The sequence below is a fragment of the Phasianus colchicus genome, chromosome 4 (assembly GCF_987193195.1).
Source record: "Phasianus colchicus chromosome 4, bPhaCol1.hap1.1, whole genome shotgun sequence".
NCBI lineage: Eukaryota > Metazoa > Chordata > Aves > Galliformes > Phasianidae > Phasianus > Phasianus colchicus.
The window spans coordinates 48,494,220-48,513,200 of NC_143439.1; the positions used below are offsets into that span (position 1 = coordinate 48,494,220).

Here is an 18,981-nt window from a genome sequence, read left to right on the forward strand (position 1 = left end):
TAGTGTTACAGGATACTTTCACTGGCGGGTTATAATCAAGATAAAGCTTGGATCCTATGGCGGTTTTCAGACTGTAAAGTCTGTGGATCACTTGCCCAAGGATCTGAGAAATGGAATCATATATATTTCTTTTTTAGTAGGTATAAATTCACCTTGTATCTCCACTGGGAGATTTATAGAGGTCTGTAAATTAAAAAATGGTTGGAACTAAACTGCACTAGTTTAGAATATAAAAGGAGGGGAAGAAGGATGATAAAAGGATGTATTTCAAAGCATTAGTTGTAAAACTTGTCCCTTTATTGGAGACCGGAAAGTATGCAGTTTGGAAAGAGGATAGTTGTGTTTTCATGGATATCTGAAGATCTTATGGCCCAGCCTCCATTTTTATTTTTTTTTTTCAATAAAATGAAATTTTCAGAGAGAACACTAGGCTGCCTAGAGGATAAGGAAGGGAGAGAAGGGCTGGTTGCTGGCCATTGTAGGCCCAACTGAGGAATAATGCTGAGGTTCAACCTGGTACATGGTAGTTATATCATAATTAATTAATTCAAACCTTGGTGAAGTGCCTTTGTTATTTTTAATCTAAATGAACCGTTAGGTTACAATGTGGTATTTTGGGAATGTGTTTTTATTTTTATTTTTTAATATCTTGCACACTTTCTTGAACCACCAACTGCACAGCTTCATTGCTGTGGTATAGTGATGAATGAAACCTGTTAACCTGGCAGCAGCACTGCCTTGGAGGTGCCTGAACTAAAGTAGAGTTAAGGCAGTTCCCATCAGGCAGAGCAGGGCTCACTCAGCATCCTGAAGTCCCTCTTCTGGTGAGTGTATGAATAACTGTTTCAGGGGCTGAGGAGACATTCCCTTTGTCTTGTCCTGATATTCTTTGCAAGTTGTTCTGTTTTCTGCATTTTGTCTTATTGCTAGGTGCTTTAGTGAATCGGGATTGAGAAGGCTCTTGATTTAATATTCCTTTTTTAAGAAAGGAAGAGAGGGGGGAATTCCTGAACATTGAGAATAGCTTTGTCAGATTATAACAATTTAGGAAATATTTAAATATTAAATGCAGTAAAACAGTATCCTACCAAGCTAGTAGACAACCTTCTTAAATGAATTAAATACTTCTGTTCTTCCATATATGTACAACTGTTTTCTCTGTACTAGAAAACATTTGTTCTACACTTCCTTGTTTCAGTGACATAGAGCTCTATATCCAGGTATCTCTGAACCTCTATTTTCTACTCTTAGCTTCAGATATCAATATTCCTAATTGAATTTCTGGGAGAATTTTCTAATCATATTATGGTCTTCTGTTAACCTTTCTCGTTTCTGAGATGTATTATCTATTCTTTGCTTGCCAGTGGCTGAAATATTTTTTTTTTCCCGCTTACTCTTGAGAGGGCTGAGTACAGAAGGGTATGGATTCCATTAACATTAATACTTCAATCACTTTATTAACTTTTTTCTTTTACTTTTTGATCCTTTTCCAGATGGAGGTGAACAATGCATATCTGCTTAATCAAAATCAGGCCTAATCAATCATGGCTTTGTAGTTTCTATATATACACACAAAAAAGCATGTTTTGCTCTCTGTGATGGAGGAAAATAATCTTAGGGAGTAGTGTTTTAAACAGATTGTAGCAATGTAGGAACTGAAATTCATACTCCACAGTAAAACTGTAATAAGATGTTATACTTTTAAAATATTGCCTTAAAAATTCTCAGGCACTAACAATGCATTCTGCTTGGGAGAAAATCTTGATCTTGACCCATGAAACTTGAGAATCTCAGTTGCATTTGATTCATGTAAGCACTTAATTTATCCTTTCTGAGGCACTCAGAACACATACATATATATCTAGAAGATATAAACTGCAGTGTCACTGAATCCATACTGAACGCTAAGGGAAAAATCCTAAAGTTGTTAAATAAAGGACTGAGCTGTACTCTGTTCCCTGTGTCCTATGGAAGAAGAATTCTCAACCAACTAACAAATTCTGAAAATAAAAAGCTATTTCACATCTAAAAGTTGTAGAGTAGACAAGGTAAATGTTCAGCGCAGTAGAAATTCTTACCTAAGACACTTAAATATTTCTTAACCATAACCAGCTGGCAGACTGAGGCTGTAAGGTTTATATGTGAGTTGAAATCAATACACTGATATACAAATAGTCTGCCATGACAGCTGTGCTCAAAAAGTGGACACATGGTATTTAAGTACTTGTGCAATAGAAGTTGTTATTACTGGAGAAGACTGGCATCAAAAGATCTTGCCCTTCTGTGAAGGGCAAGGGAAGATCTTCCTTTTTCTTTCCTATCACTTTGTACATATGAATTTGTTCTACTCCCCTTGTTTTTCATGTTTCATGCATTCTAAAAAGGATGTAGTCATTCACAGTCTTGACTACTCAAGGCCATAAGCACTGCATTTTAGACTGTTACCCATCAAGTCTTTGAACTACCTCCGACTCAACATTAATTTTTCTGGGTTACTCGCCTTGAGTTAATTAGTTCTCTCCACTGTCGGCCCACATGTTTGATTTGTTTTAGAGATATCCTTACTTGTACAGAAAAAGATTTCTTCTTGCTGTATGCAAGGGAAGTGAAATAATGGCCTGCAATACAATATTCTGCAAGTTTATTAATTCAGGAAGTTAGAAATCATATTGTCATTCTCCACAGGGAAACCTATTATTATTATCACCATTAAGTACTGATTAAATATACATTGTCTTTGTACAAATATATTATGTTAATAATCTTCCATGATCTTATAAGACTTCAGGACAATTCCAAAACCAACATATGAAGAAATTCTTGCTTTTTCCAATGGACTGTGTAGTGATTTTTCCTCTACATAGGCCATCATATCACAAATACAGGCAAAAGATTCCAAAGCCAAGGCCAAGCTTTGGATTTGCAGTATGTTTCTTTAAAACAATATGAACACTAAGCAGTTTGTAGGGGTACTCATCAATACAGCCAGTATGGTATAATCTGTAGACAAACATGAATTAATAGCACTAAAGCTAGGGCTAACTGATGTTATCTGCTGCCATGCTTTCACCCAACCATCTAAAAACAGCCAACTTCTCTGACAAATTTTTATAGCTCATGTTGACAAAGAATGCATTTTTTTTTAGCAGATCCTGAGCTACTTGAAAGCTTCTTGACACTTCTCTGTACCTCCCAAATAAATGCAGGGTAGAGATGCTTTCACTCAGGTGTAATGTATTCAAATATGGTACAGGTATCTGTATAGAATAATGTCCATATGTAACAAATCCAGAAGATTTGCCTTGAAATCAGTCTCTGGAAAGATAACAGTCTTGGAAAGAGTAATGAGCCTTGTGGGAGTCAAGAACATTAATTTTTAATGTAGTTATTGAGTTTTTAACACTACATCTTGGTTTTCTAGATGACTGGAATTTGGTGATACAAACAACTTGAGAAGGACATATTAACTATGCGCAATTAAGGTTAACACTTAAAATAGAGACAAAAGTGTTGTGTGTTTTTATGAAAGTTCAAGTGAAAAACATTCATGAAAAAATGCAGGCAAGCAGATTATTTAAATAGCATCAGGATCAATTTACATCTATTCTTCTTCAGCAAAATAAAATGATGTATCATTTGAGGAGAGTTAAACAACTTTGCACACATCACTCACTTCTTTTGAGATGTATGTTTTCGACACTGTTGATGTATTAGTGAAGTGCAAAATTCTTCCCTGCAAGAATATTTTTTCAGTTTCTTTTCAGTGATAGAACACTGAGATTCATTTTCCATTTAAAATAATGTACACAGGATGTCATGAAAAGCATAGAGTAACATTTAATTTTAAAATATTCATTTTTCTGTAGTATTTCTGATGTAATGGAGAAGCATCTTGAGACCCATGCCATTATTTTTTTCTTAAGATGAAACAGACTGATAGAAAGATCAGGAAGCTGAGAATAAAATTGGTTTGAAGAATGAAGGCAATTGTGTAAAATATTTAAAGAAATAATTCTTTATGGTCCCTTTGTGCAACTTATCCAATTTGATTTTTATTTTTGTTAAGAGAGGATTTGAGGAAACCCTTTGTTTTCACCTGAATTAAGGGCAGACCTGCAGCAAGGCAAAATAAAATAATTAATATCCTGTATTTCCTGAATGTGATGATGTGAACCTGTATTAAGCAACACAAACCCAGGAGGACAAGCTGTTCTCTGCAATGGAAACTATTCCAGTGAAGGGGTGACAGTGCTACAGGTGTGACAAACTGGGCTGCATGTAAGCCTCTAACGGAGTTGTGCAAACAGTGCATAAGGAGTACTATTTATATTCTTTGTTTTTTGTTGTTTTTTTTGTTGTTTTTGCTTATATTTGTTAGTATTTCTAGCAGTTGGAACTTTTGGTCCAATACTTATTATAATGCCATCTTTAGTCTTGGTACAAACAGAACCCCTTGCTAGTCCTTTAAAATTTCAAAAATTAAATAAAACTTCAGTGAGCTCTATTTTTTTTTTTCTTGAAGGTAAATTGTGATTGAGAATCATACCATCCTTCCTCACATCAGAAGAATTTCTGATGGACAAATACCTCATTTAAAAAAAAACAACAACAACAAACAAATAGTCAAGGATTTCCTGTTAAGCCACTCGTTGTGAGAAATGGGGAAGCAAATGAAAGAAAGGAGGGGAATTCTGTAGTGAGTTACAAATTAGAGCTATGTGACTTAAATTAAAAAAAGACAACACCAAAAACCTATTACCTCAGAAACCTATTACCTCTGTCCTCCTGACACTAGGGGGTAAACTGAGGCAAGGTCTTCAGCAGCAAGATCCACTAGCTGTGACTGCAGAGCACCCAAGCTCAATCTCAACTAAGAAGAACATAAGCTCCCTCTTTTCAAATAATCTTGATATTTCATACGATCTTGGCCATGTCACACATTTTACATGGTGGGTTTGAATAACTGTGCCCAGAGCTTTTGGGTAACAGCACTTGCTCTGTAGGAGCAGCCCAGGACTTGCTAGCAGCTGCTCAGCTGTTCTCTCCTATCTGCTACCCAGATGCTCACAAGTACAATGCTGTGTTAACACAACCTAATTATCTGCCATGTGCAACTATTTATACATTCTTGCTGTGTTAGAAAGATTTGAGGGCAGCTTCCCTTTGCACTTACTGGCATTTTTGACTCAATGTTGAGGAAATTAATATTAAAATGTAGCCCCTGTTTCTCTCCCTTTAGGGCATGGACTTGCATGTATTAAAGAAAGCATGCTTTGGATTCCCTTAGTGAGTCATCTCTATTTCACTGGTGATTCATTTCTTGAAAAGAGAGGAACAAAAATTTGGCCTGCTGACACCAAGTGCCATCCATTTATCTTTCTGTTTGTTTATTTTAGCCCAGGGCAATTTCAAAGCATGCAGCTGCAGGAATGTGGCTGGGCTGAGGGATGCTAAAGCTGTTTTTTTCTGGAGTTGTACCTGTGCAGTATGGAACTGAGATGAAATGGAGAACTCTTATTCACACAAAGCTCTCTTCCACTGAAGTATAGAAGGGGGGAGGGGGAATCCATTCTGCTGGCTTGGGTGCATGCTAAGAGCACTTTGGATTTGTGCATCATTGGGTATTTGCACCTCCTCTCACAGGGATGACTGAGAACCCAACCAATCACACCCTCAAATGTTGGGGTGAGTCTCAGTCACCTAGGGAGCTTCCTCATCTCTTCATCTGTTGGTGCAGTGAGTGGCACTCTAGGAAACTACAGTACATGAACAGGTATTGAAATCAAGCAGTTTGTTTATGCAGCTGCCTTTACTAACATTTAATTTTCATCCTAAGTATCATTATCTGCAGCATACAGAAAAGCTAGATTTTAATTTTATATGCATAAAAATACTATAATGGCAATTAGTTAACCCAGATATGTTTATAAATAGCTCAGTGTTTTTGCAGATTTTGAGCAAGCTGTCACAAGCTAGAGCTACATCCATAAGAAATTGTGGTTTATAGCTTTTTTTCCTTAAACATGGGGCACAGCATTCTTTCTTCTTCCTGAATCCTACCTAAATCTTACCATCTAAACTCCATAGACTGAGAAACAACTTTTGTGTAGTATGGAGCAATATTTTCTATTGTTGAATCTGGACAATACACTTCATGTTAGAGTTGTCTTTGAATTATTTGTTGTTAGTGATAGAAAAATACCTTCATCAGTGTTTTAGCTAACGTTAGTCACAGACAGGAGGAAATTCTTTGAAGTTCTTGGAGGCAGAATCATTTTTAAAATACAATTTATTTTTTTTTTTTAACCACCCAAATCAAGATAACCTCGGATCAGTGACAAATGAAAATAGGACCAATTATTGGGCTGCTAAATGAATTTTGGCCATTCTTTTACATGCCAGAGAAATTAGGGCAAGGGCTGTATTCTTTATTGGGATTCCAAAAAAGCATCTTTTTTCTCATTGAAAACTTCAATTCTATCTTAGTAGTTACAAGAAGAATATGAGTGGGGTTTTGTTTATTTATTGCTTTCACTTTTCCTGCTCAAGATCTTGTACTGTGGTGGGGGGAGAAAGTCATGCAGATGCACATCCTCTTAGAGTTTGTCAGAGAAGTTGAGATTTAGTCAAATCCATTGGTCACTGATAAACTCATGCTCGTATGTATTGAGCAGCATTTAGGATGCTCAGTTTTAGTCAGTGAGGAGGGGTTATGATGATACCTTTGCAAAACACAAACAGCCATTGAAGAATGATTCCTGATATTTCCAGACTGAGAAGTCACCACATGGAGATCCTGTGGGCAACAAAATGTGGTAGAGATCTTGTCTCCCCTTTCTTTCTATGTCTGGAAAAAATGTCAATCACTGCTGTTCCTGTGTCTGTAAATTTCTCTGTAGATCAATCTAATTGTAGCAACAGAAGAGTATTTGCCACTGAACTTCAAAATATTTTTAAGAAAGATGAAGTGCTAAGTAGTCCTGTATTGTCATGCTGGTTTTTAAAAACGTGGAATATTTGTGTCATTAATAAACAAGTTTAATTCCCCAAGATGGGAATTAGGAACGTGAAACATCATGAATTTGCTTTATTTTACATGAAAAACACCTTCAGAGTCCAATGAACATTTGAGTGAAGAAGTGGAAAATAAAACAGTACAAGTAAAATAGAATAGTGCAAGTAATGCAAATGTAAAGACATTTAGGAAATAATTTAAAATGTATTTGCGTTTTCTACATTCTGTCTTGGCTACCCAGAGTTAAGCTTGTGTTTTGCTGTAAAGTCACTTTCGGTCTGCTGTGATATGTGACATCCCCAAGGATGTGAACAAAGCAGGAATTTGTAGTTGAAGAAAACTATAATGCCTTATAGAGGCAGACCTCCCCATCCACTCACTCAGACCAAGAGTTATGAGCCAATTTATACATCAGAACATTTCAGTCCCAATGGGTGCATGTGTTGCCTTGCCCTCTGCTGCTTGCTTTATGCTTGTCCTGTCAAGGAAGATCTACTCTAAATAGATGATTCAGGTCTTACTTATGATAGGTCACAAAGACTCTCTGCTCATTTCTGTGTATTTGAAGACTGAAAATATGGATTTTAAGGTACATATTTAGAGGATATATAGTCCTGGAAAGGAAAAAACAAAGCACGCATTGATATGTAAGATGAGAATTTGGGAAAGCTCAGCAAAATTTCCCGGTCTTAAAAACTCCTCAGTACACTTTTGCAAGTAATTTAAGGCAGTTGAACTAAAGCTGACACTGACCATTTCCTTTGGCTCTTCCATCAGTACACTAGCTGAAGTCTGTATGATAGTTAAGACTTTAGAATGATCTCAACAGCTTTTCCCAGTCTTGTACTGGCACATGCAAGCAGAATACCTCAAACATTAAAAGTTGTTCAGGTATGGAAGGGCGTACCATACAGAACTGTAAGATCTTGCTTTCTTCCTTGCTTGTTATATCAACATGTATTTCTGAATGATTTCATCTTTTCTGAGGGTTTGTGGCTCTTTCTTGCAGAAAGGCAGCGACTGAAGAAGTTTCGGATATCTGGATAATCTTTTCCTGCAGAAATCTTATTTCCAACATCAATTCAATGAGGCATAATGTGGAGCTGATCCTGGAAGGAAGGGAGAGAAGGGAAGCTTTTTTTTTTTTTTTTTTTTTTGCTCTGGTTGGCATCCATGTAGATGTGTGATGGACAAATGTAGGGACTCAGTTGTTCAAAAACTAATTCCCCATTTTGATTTTATATTTTGTCATTATTCACATAAATAAAATTTAATAACATATGTCTAAATTGCTAAGACGTATATTGGTTACTTATGTCAAGCACTTAAACTTACACAGGATTGCTTTGCTACTTTAATTTATACAAATACATATTTAAGAAGGCTATAGAAAACAATCTTTCCAGTTACGGATATCTAATTGATGGATGTGTATTATTCCTTCTTGGGGATTAAAACAGTCACAAAAAGCATACTTCATACTAAAAAATCAGCTGCTGTATCGCACAAAAAATTTTGATGTGTCGCTTCAGGTTTCAGATATGTCTTACTTTTATTGTATCTCAAGGATTATTGTTTTATCCTTACAGGTAAGACTGTTGCTGGCCTAGATCTAAGGGTGAAGATTATCCTTGTTCAACCAACACAAAAACACTTATGTGATGATTACCTCAATCTCCCATAAATGTTATCTGGAGCTGGTATACTCCCTAACAGCATCCTATGTTAAGGTCTGCTTGGTATTACTTGATTTTGTCCGCACTAGAAGATGTTTACTGCCACCTTCCTAACGGCTACAAATGTGAGGTACTATTTTTGTGAAATTAATTCTGCCCAAAGGATAGAGTCATTGTGTCATCTAAATGATTCTTTCAAGCAAAACATGTGAGGAAATATTCAAGTTAGCATTTTGCAATCCAGAAAATGACTAGCCTGGGCTTCACCTTCTACCAGCTCTGAGCTGGAAGAAGTGCTTATGAAATGTCACACACATGCAACTTCAATGCATGAAGCTATGTTTAAATCTCAAGTAGTATCACTGGTAAATAACTGTGGTTAGAGTCTAAACAATAGCACATGATTCTGAAAAAGGTTTTGAGCACAGCCCCATTATGAATACATATCTTATCCCATGTGGCTTTTGAAGAATGATAATATGCTATTGCAGCAACAAGAAGACACTGCTGTCCTCAATAAAGGTGTTTTTTTTTTTATTATTATGCATACCACATACAAAAACTAAAATCCAATTTCTGTATTATTGTTAATTAAAGTGACTTCTGAGAAGGAATGCCATGGATACCCGGGGAAAAATAAATCTGCTGTTATTATGTATTCCAAATTTGAATAGATCAGAAAGTCCCTTCACTTCTAATAATGTTTTTTTTATGCGTGTTGACATTTGTGAAGTCACTCTATCTGAGGGAAAGTAATTAACGATATTTCTTGTTATAGCAAAGGCTGACACTGCCTTTAGCATCAGCTTCTAATTCTGCAGAAGGATTGCAGTCAGGTTTTGCTGTTCTTTTTCTCAATACGTGAGGATTTGCAGGCAGACCCAAGGAAATCTTGGGGTTGACTTGATGTTCAGCTGACCAGCTGATGAACATTTGTGAGCAGGGAAGCATTCCTCTATCAGGAAAGTTGAGGCCGTGGTATCTCAGGCACACCCAGGGTGAGATGGCTGCTGAACGAGCATTCTTCAGACTGCAACTTCTGCATTTGTGTCCTTATCATTGTCATTCTCCACAGTCTAGGCTGTCACTTTACTCATTATTTAGTAACAAGTAACCCGACTTGTTCCCTCTCTTGTCCCAGTGAGGTTATGAAGAGAACTGGAAGAAGCAGATCAGTCTGATGGCCCAAGCATTCTCCTTCCTTCTTCTGCCTCATGCTTTGCTGTGGAGTCCTTAAGCCACCAGAGGAGAAGGAAAGCAGGGGGACCTCCAGCTGCAATCTGCAACAATTAGGAAGCAAGAAATCCAGGGAGAATAGCAGAGAGCAAGAAAAGGACTCTCCCGATCGTTGTAGCTGATAGGTCAGATTCTGAATCAAAATACTCTCAAAGTGCAACAGACAGGTAGGCTGGGATGCTGAGGGAAGAGCTGAGGGCTGCGTGTTCCGCGATTAACAGTTTGAAGGGAGATAGAGATCGGTTTAAAACAAAGAAACAAAAAAGGTACAATGTTACTACTGCTGGTGCTGCTCGCCTTCAAGTTAACAATGCAAAATAAGGATAGCCTACATAAAAACCTTCTCTGTGTCAGCACTGCCCTGATCCATTTGCACTGGAAAACCCGCAGTAATGGGGACGGATGCTCGCAGCGCGCCCATCGGGCTCAGACGAGGTCGGCGTCATGTGGACGAGAATCCAACAGAAGTGCTGCGATCTGAGCTAGAAAGCAGCCGGGATTGTTTCCTTGCCTGCCCGCACCCCCGGCTCGCTGGAACCGACAGACTTTTCTTCTCCCTGCATTTCAATGACTGTGCCAATGGGCAAGCGGGGAAAGGAATATTAATGGTACGGCCTGGGAGCGGCTCCGTACCTACCGCACACCAAGAGGAGCGCGGCCCCGTCTCCTCCTCCGGGGGTGCTTTCCGCCCGCAAGCCCCCCCACACCTCCCCGTCAGAGCACTGCCCGTCGGTTTTGGGGAGGGGTGCTGCGCGAAGCCCCCAGCACGGTGACTTGCATCTTCCCCGGCCCCGGGGGCAGCGCCCACAGCTCCGCGCCTCCGCTCGCCCCCTCCGCACCCGCGCGGCCACCGCGCGCGCGCACGGGCACGCGCCCCGCCCGCCGCCCCTCCCGCCCCGCGCAGCGGCACGCGCACTGCCCGCCGCCCCCCGCACGCGCGCGTTCCCGTCGCTCCCGCAGCCGCCGCTCCGTCCCGGCCGCCCGGCGGTCGCCGCCGCCCTCCTTCCGCCTGCCCCCTCCCCTCCCGCCTGTTCCCAGGTAGGGTCCCCGGGGGGGTCGCCGCCCGCCGCGGGGAGCGCGGGGCCCGGTGGCTCCCTAGTGGACGCGCCGTGGCCCCCAGCGGCCTGCGGTCCCTCCGGCGTGCCCCCCGCTGAGGCTAGAGATGGTTAAACCCCGCGGTCTGAGACACGCATCTCTTTCTCTCTCTCTTTTTTTTTTTTTTTTTGGGGGGGGGGGGGTGTCTTTTTTTTTTTTCTTTTGTTTCCCCCCTCGTCTTGGGGCTTTCAGCTTACGGAAGAGGAAAGCATCTGATGCGTCTGCTCACATGCCACTTCTGATCATCCGTTGCCTCTTTGCACAGAGCACGATCGCCGGGGAAGATGGAGACGCACTAAGTTGCCCGTAGCGCGAAGTGCTGCAGGACCCGCCGCTCCGCTCCCCGCGAAGTGCCATCTCTCCCGGCTGAAGTTGGAGCGCGGCGGCGGCTGAGCGCGGCTCTGTGTTTCTCTCCGCGGCTGTAGGTGGTGCGGAGCGCGGCGATGAAGAGCCAGCCGGCACCCCGCGGGACGCGCCTGGTGCTCCTCGCCCTGCTGGCGTGGCTGCCCACAAGGTGAGGATGCTTGGCGTGTCTTTCTGTGCAGATACGTACGCTGTGGACTCCTAAGGGTAGGCTTGCATAAAAGTAGAGTGCGGAGTAACGTAATAGAAGCCCTCTCTTAGCTGTTTGCATGCGATGTTACATAGTTTCCAGAGCTAATGCTGTGGGAGAAGGTGGGCTCTGATGTCTTGTCCTGAAGGTGTTGGATTTCATTGTGCCAAGGAAGAACCGAGTTTTAAGTGCCTCGTTGTAAATTAAGAGCTTAAAGCTTTATTGGAGTTACCCTATCACGATACTGTGCTATGCAGAGCAGTTAAGATGGAGAACAAATGATTCTGAAATCAAATAGCAACTCGTAGTCTTTAAAATAATGCCCATTTTTCCCCTTGTTTTTATTATTATTATTTTTAGTCTATTTTTTGGTGTCTTTTTTTGGTCAAAATAACAGAATTTCAGATGACACTTAAGCTTTACACCTCTAGGTGGAGGTAGCATACAACTTCACAATCGCTTACAATAAAACAATGCCTTCATTTAATAATCAACTTTTAAATTTTGTTTTAAGTTCCCATTTCTAAAGTGACAACACAGCAGAAAATAATTTTAATCAAATAATTGGTTTTGTGTTTCCCACAGTCCCTAAACATACAGCTGGTTGTAGTTTGTAACTTTGGTTTACTTGCTCTGGTTCTCACTGCAGCAGGTCTTGCCCTAGAATGGTACGTGTCATAAATAATGCAGTTTCCCTGTTTCAAAATGCCTGCATTCGTTTTTTTCCTACTTTCTAGAGAACAAAATTAATTCCTGAAACTGTATTTCCTATTCACTTTGTGCCTAACTATGGTGCAATATTAGTTGAGTCACAGTGGGCCAGATCCTGCAAACCCTACTCAAGTGAGTAATCGCACTGACGTCAGAGAGGCTGCATGCGTAATGAAGGAGTTTATGCCAGAGTAAAGTTTGCAGGATCCGACCCTAATTGGATATAATTGAATGAACCGGTTTTATCATGGCATTCTGACTTCGAAAAACAGTTACATCTCAAAAACAAGCTTAAAAATGGCAGATACGTAGAACACAGAAATACAGTATAGAAACTAAACTATGCAGTACTTAGGAATAAGCTCACAGAACAGTTGTTTTACTGATATTTTGGTGTTTGTTTTTTAAGTTATCTGATTGCCTATGTGGTCTGTGTAATAGAAAAACAGACTGCAATGATTTACATTTAAATACTTCCTCCATGCTGTTAAATCAGGGACCAGCATAATGCCATGTTTTTAATCATTTTATGCTTTATTTGAAAGAAAGCATCATGTATATCCACTCCTTGTTTAGAGTAGGAAAATATGCTTGTCTTTATGACATAATCATTCATCCATATTCACCCTATTCAGTAGCTTATTTAGAGATAACAAATACTCAAAATTTCACCATAAACAAGTAGATAGCTGCAAAGAGTACAAATGTGGTATTATGCAGGTAGCATATGATGCCCTGCTTCCTTGATATTAATACTCTGGTTTTAAGTAGGTGAGACAGATGAGCTCAGCTCACGCATTTCACATCCACGGTACTTAAAATTTGCATGTCTAAGGGTTTCTGCATGGAGGGTTTCCCTAGTACTTAAACCTGCTTGTTTGGGTGTCCAGGTCTGGGAGGACTGACTGCTTGGAACCACATTGGGCTGAGCAGCAGGTTCCTGCTAGAACGCCTAGCGTTTTCCATAAATACATGGTCCATAAAGGCTAGAATATCTATTTGCTGGGAAAGTTTGGTCCAATTGGTGATTCTTCTTAATGCTTCATTTCTGATTTTTATTTATTTATTTTTTTCTATTAAAGTTTTATAAGATTTGCCTGCACCCAGTGGAATGTCAGGTAGAGCTTTCTGTATCAAGACAGCATTTTAAAAACAGGAAGGCTATCTGCAGCTATCCTGCTGCTTGCTAGTCAGCATCGTTGTTCCCACCCACCAAATACTGACATCAGAGGACTCCCTGAGCATGATTGCTGGAGTTTTCCCTCGTTAGCTCCTCTGGTCGTGTACTTAACATGACCATTGGGTGGAGGCATATCCACAGGATTTATCCGAAGATAGGGTATGCTTAGGTGAAGACAGATAGGACTGAGCTGGAAGGAGACAGTTTTATGTGTGAGAACTGGGGTTATCAGTTCGTAGTGTGGAAGTGACATGCTGGGGGGACCTGGGAATCTCAGACCTTTGTACCTGGCCAGCCAAATGTGTCAGTGGAGCTTGTAGTGGTCCTACTTGCTTTGCAGCACTGGCTGAAATTAGAGACTACTGAAAAATGACTAGCTGGAAATTTTAAGTGGTATGCCATAGACTATTATGTTTCTGAATGTGTTATACCTAAATCATGCATTTATAGATTTTTAATCACACCCTTCAGAAAGGTAAATATTTAAGGCCAGCCTGTAAAAACTGCATGTTGAGTGTACATTAAAACTTACCTAGCATCTTCTAAATTGTAAAATGTCCATTTAGATCAGTGCTGGCTGACTCCCTGGAAGATGAAGCTAAGAATAACATCACCATCTTTACAAGAATTCTAGACAGACTTCTGGATGGTTATGATAATCGTCTTAGACCTGGATTAGGAGGTAATAAAAACAATTAAAGATTGATTTTGAAAAGTCGGTTTTAACGTTCAGATTTTATGTAGTGGTTTTCTTCCTTCAGGATTTCTTTTTCCCCTAGCCACTGCTATGTATTTAGATTAATTATTTATAACTCTATATTCACCCATGAATCATTTGAAGTTTGAGGAAGATAGCATCTATGAATGGAAAGGAGGCACTTTCACACATATGTGTTAAGTAAAGAGGGGAAAAATCTGGAGATTTAACATAGTGAAATGGAATGAGAACAGAAATAACATCTAAATCTGTTATTCCAGTCAGGGAATTTTGGTTGAGGAAGAAATGCAAGCATGATTCCTGCAGTGCGATGAGTGTATGTTTTTAGAAATCTGGATAAGTGTTTGTTGTTGGTTTTTTTTTTAAATGGTGTGTAAAATTCACATTTTAGATTAACTCCTTGTCCCAGTAAATCCAATGGGAATTATGTGTTTTTCACTTCCTCGAAATTAGGGTATGATGGATAATTTGTTTTTTTTTTTTCCCAGATACCTTGCATGCATTTGGTCATTTGAAGAAAAAAAGGGAATGTGTTTGTGTGTGTGGGGGGAAGGAATGCTGGAGGACAAAGTTTGCTGTATTGTGCCATGGCTGTCAGTTTGGGTTGGTTTTTTTTTTTTTTTTTTTTTTTCCTTTTCCAAAATGTCAGTTAAGCTGTATACCAGCTTGCGTAAGTATGCAAACAAGGAATTTAAATAATTTGTTTGGTCTGGGAAGTGCTGCTGTGCAGAATGATCTACATGGTATGGGGAGGGGCATAATGTTCTGATTTTGATACTGTGTTGTCTACTATTATTTATATGTTATTTGTACCCAGTAACAGAAATATTTATGTATCAATAACAACACTACTGTTATTATTCATAACAGCTTTCATAATGGAAATTTTCATCCTGGAGGCTGTTTCAGCTTGCTAAAACTAATTCTGGTACAAAATTCCTGGGAGCCATTTCTGCTCCCATTGATTTCAGTAAGATCAGGATCAAAACTAGAGATCTGCTCTGACTTTCATGGAAATTACACAAACAACTCAACTTGGCCAAATTAGGGGTTAGTTAAAGCTCACAGTTTTTAACACACTTCCAGACTGACTCGTGGCTCTGCTGCTGTTCTGGAGAACCTTGGCTTGCATCTGGCACTGCATGAAGTGGCAGATAGCACTGGCTGGCAACAGCTTCCTCGTTATACATCTATAGCTGAAGTATCTTCTCATTTTCATTTCTGGCCTCTGGTACAGGTGAAGCTTGTGAAATAGTCTACATTCAGGACTTTTTAATTTACATAATCTATAAAATGAGACATACAACACTAAAGGTATGAGAGTCTGTATAATGATGTTTATATGGAGATTCAATTTCTTTGCACAATACTTGATTTTTAAGAATGAGACGTAGTATGAACATACAATGCCTTGCAGGTAATTTACAGAAACATTTAATACAACAAAGTTTGAGTTTAATTTGTAGGGCTTTTAAAATTATAATTTTATTAAGGAAATATTGAAAAATTCTTTTACTGTTTACAGAAAATGATATGCCATTTTATGAGAGCAGTTGACAATTCCTTTGCATTCATGTATTCTTTTGAATATTAAAAATTAGATTGTTGATAGCATGAAATCTAAAAACTACTTTTCTCACATTTTTATTTTATATTTGCCATTACCTCAACTTCAAAATACCTCCCTCTTTTTCTTTGTCAGGCCTCCTAGTTAATTAAAATATGCTTTGGGAGCATAAAAATTAAAGAATTAACATCTGTTTGGTATTGGCATACACAGCAATCAACCCATGCAGAACATGTGTGAAATGAAACTGTGTAATGCATATTAAACTGTGATGATTCATGATGCATTAATGTTAATCTACAGGAATACTTCAGTTGTAGATTGGTGGATTCTGATAGTTTAAAAGAACACTTGTAAAATTCAGCTCTGATAATCCATGATACTAAATATGCCAAACAATGTTGTTGGTAATGCTTAGTAATTATGGAGTTACCTATTTCAGGAATTTTGTAGCATTTTATTCCCTTTTCTTTATTAATTTGTACTCCAAAAAGAAAAATGAATATTATTATTCCTTCTTTTGTTTTTAAAGACACTATATGCTTAGTGAGTCCTAATAGTTTCTGACAGTGCTTTTGCATAGACAACAATATTTTGATCATGCCATATGTCATTAATTTAATACAACTTAGGTTCAGTTCTGTTCCAGTTGCATTCATATGAGTCTGGAATAATTTAGTTGAAACCGTAGACATTTGCATTGCCATAGCAGCTTCACTGCTAACACTGAGATCACAGTGTAGTAAAACAAAACTGTCCAGGGACTGAGATGTATTCTTTTAAAGTCTTTTTGTGAAAGCAAATGTTGTTCACCAGCCCACTTTCACTTGTTGTGAAGGACATTTTCAGACCCATCTTACAGCAAAATTTGGCTCATTATAAAGAATTATTCAGCTCGCAAATATTTTTAATAATAAGTGCTAGCTAATTATTTTAGTTGACATTAAAATAGAAATGTACAGGCTCTTTGAAAGGCTGTATATAAACTCAACTCAGTAGTTGTTTGAGAATTTGTTCTTGATTAGTTTTACAGATGTTTCTAGAGATAGGTTTATAAATGTTTTTACTGAGAGACTTTGAGTGGGTGTTTACAGTAGGTATCTTCATGCTTTACTGATACACAGATACACCTCAGAACTGAATTATTCGGTATGCACTATTAGGGCAGCTTTAACTTTCACTGTTGTTGCAGCTCTCTTGTAAAAGAGCGTTGTAAAAGCAAGTTATGTCTATTGGAAACTTCCTAGCAGCTGGGATTCTTGAGTGATGTATGATCACTGTAGCGATGCAGTAACCTGCAGAATGGGTGTGGGCTGGGAAAAGTAGACACTACACTATCCCCTGAAGTCAGAGACGTCTCATATTACTGAAGTAATACCCAGATGTACTGCATGGATGTTTATATGTGGGGGTATTCAAGGGGAGATAAGATTTTCTCTGTACTCATATTATGGTAAGCACTGGATTGCATCTGGAGCAGCCTTGACAACCCTGATATTTTTGATATGATCTATTTTACCTGAATATTCTGTAATTTCTGAGATAGAGCTACATTCAATTCATCCATATGTTCTCTCTTCTTTCCTTTGTTACTTGAACAGCCATGATTAAAGTAAACAAGGCCATAGAATAAGACATTCCCCTCTTTGAATATTTTGATATGTGTATTAAGCATAGTAGCAATAACACACTTCTTTTGTTTAAACTATATCTTCTTGTAAGTATGAAAAGAGGAAGTAAAGGAGAGAGGATGGAAATCCTGATGGGATTTTGATACTGTGTTGGATACTTCAGTAATCTCACCATATCTAGTCAGACTGCTTTCCTGACATATGAAGTTGCTCTATTGCAACAACCATAGAATTTGTGTTGATTCCCCTCTCCCAAATTATAAAATATGATTGAATACATGAATTAATTAAAAAATAAAATGTTTTAAACTCATAAAGTAGCATTTGGATGATGAAAGAACAGAGAATTGAGCTTTGTAGCTTGGATACATGATTTTCAGCAGCTATCCAATCTCATGCATGCCAAACCTGCCCACGACAAGGGAGATGTAACTAAGTGAGGTTTAAGGTCCCTTTCAACCCAATACATACTATGATAATATTGACATAGAAAGGAGCTGCACAAATTTGTACCACTGGAGAATCTTTCCATGAACAAATCAGTTCCATCAACTTTAGGAACAACATTCTCGTTGTAACTAAGAAGATCAATGTTGGTTATAAAAACAATTGAAGAAAATCAGACACTAGGTAGATGAAAACTAAATGTCACTGTGATTCCATTTTGGAGGAACCATCTTAGCTATAAGATGACTTTCAGATGTTTGGATTGCTTTATCAAGAATCTCCATTACATTTCACTTATAAACATACTGAAATCTTTTTCCACAACATTTTATAAATAAATTGAACAGGAAAACCAAAGAGAACTGAGAAGAACAAAGTGAATACAGAAGGGTACGTGTTTTTTGCAATACTAGAAATCTATTATTGCACTGAAATTTTGTAGTAGTGTAAGGAATGAAACTCACTGATTAAAAGTTGTGTAGTGTGCTGCCTAAATGAACTAAAAGGGGACCTTTCTTTTTTTTCCCCAAAGCAAGAAAACTGTATATACATGTGTGTATAAAAGAGTTGTATGTCTTCAGTTGCCAGGAAACAAGGCCATCATCATAAGCTGATAATGTGGAACATGCTAAGTTTAGGGCAGTATATTTATATGTTGCTGTGATTCAGAGTGTTTTGAATCCGTTTCAGAAACTTTCGTAGCTGCTTTAGCAGTGCTCCAGCCAGAGATTAAAATTTTAGAGGTGTTTGACAATCTCATTGTGCTTGATACACATTCAGAGCAGCTTAAAAGAAGCTCTTGGACTCTTGGACTATTTTTACTGCAGAACTCTACAGGGAAGCTTTCACTGCTTGTTTTAAAGGAAAGCTTTTGCTACTGTTCGTAAAGGAAAAAGAGTACTGTTCACTTGCACAGTCTGGCTGCTACCTTAGACATTGTATGTATGCTTTTCTTTAAGGATCATATGGAATCTGACCATAATGCTTTCAGAGGAGTCCAAGATAGACTCAGATTTATTTATGTTAGAGTTGCAGGTAATGTATATCAACAAAAAAAGATTCCTTCGTAAACAGATGGAAAAGCAATAAGGAGGAAGATAAGAAAATTGCATTTAACTGGTAATCTAGGACATGCAAGCAGTGCTAAAATCC

The 18,981-nt window shown here is 38.6% G+C and overlaps 1 protein-coding gene across 1 annotated transcript in view; it reads left to right on the plus strand.

Moving 5' to 3' along the window:
- The first annotated feature begins 10,921 nt into the window (after positions 1-10,921).
- Positions 10,922-18,981, plus strand: part of GABRA2 (gamma-aminobutyric acid type A receptor subunit alpha2) — a 52,030-nt gene continuing 43,970 nt past the window's right edge. Inside the window, exons 1-3 of the mRNA XM_090139483.1 lie at positions 10,922-10,965; positions 11,448-11,536; positions 14,033-14,148. Coding sequence (XP_089995609.1) covers positions 11,466-11,536; positions 14,033-14,148 — 187 coding nt within the window. The 5' untranslated portion in view covers positions 10,922-10,965; positions 11,448-11,465. The remainder of the gene's footprint in view (positions 10,966-11,447; positions 11,537-14,032; positions 14,149-18,981) is intronic.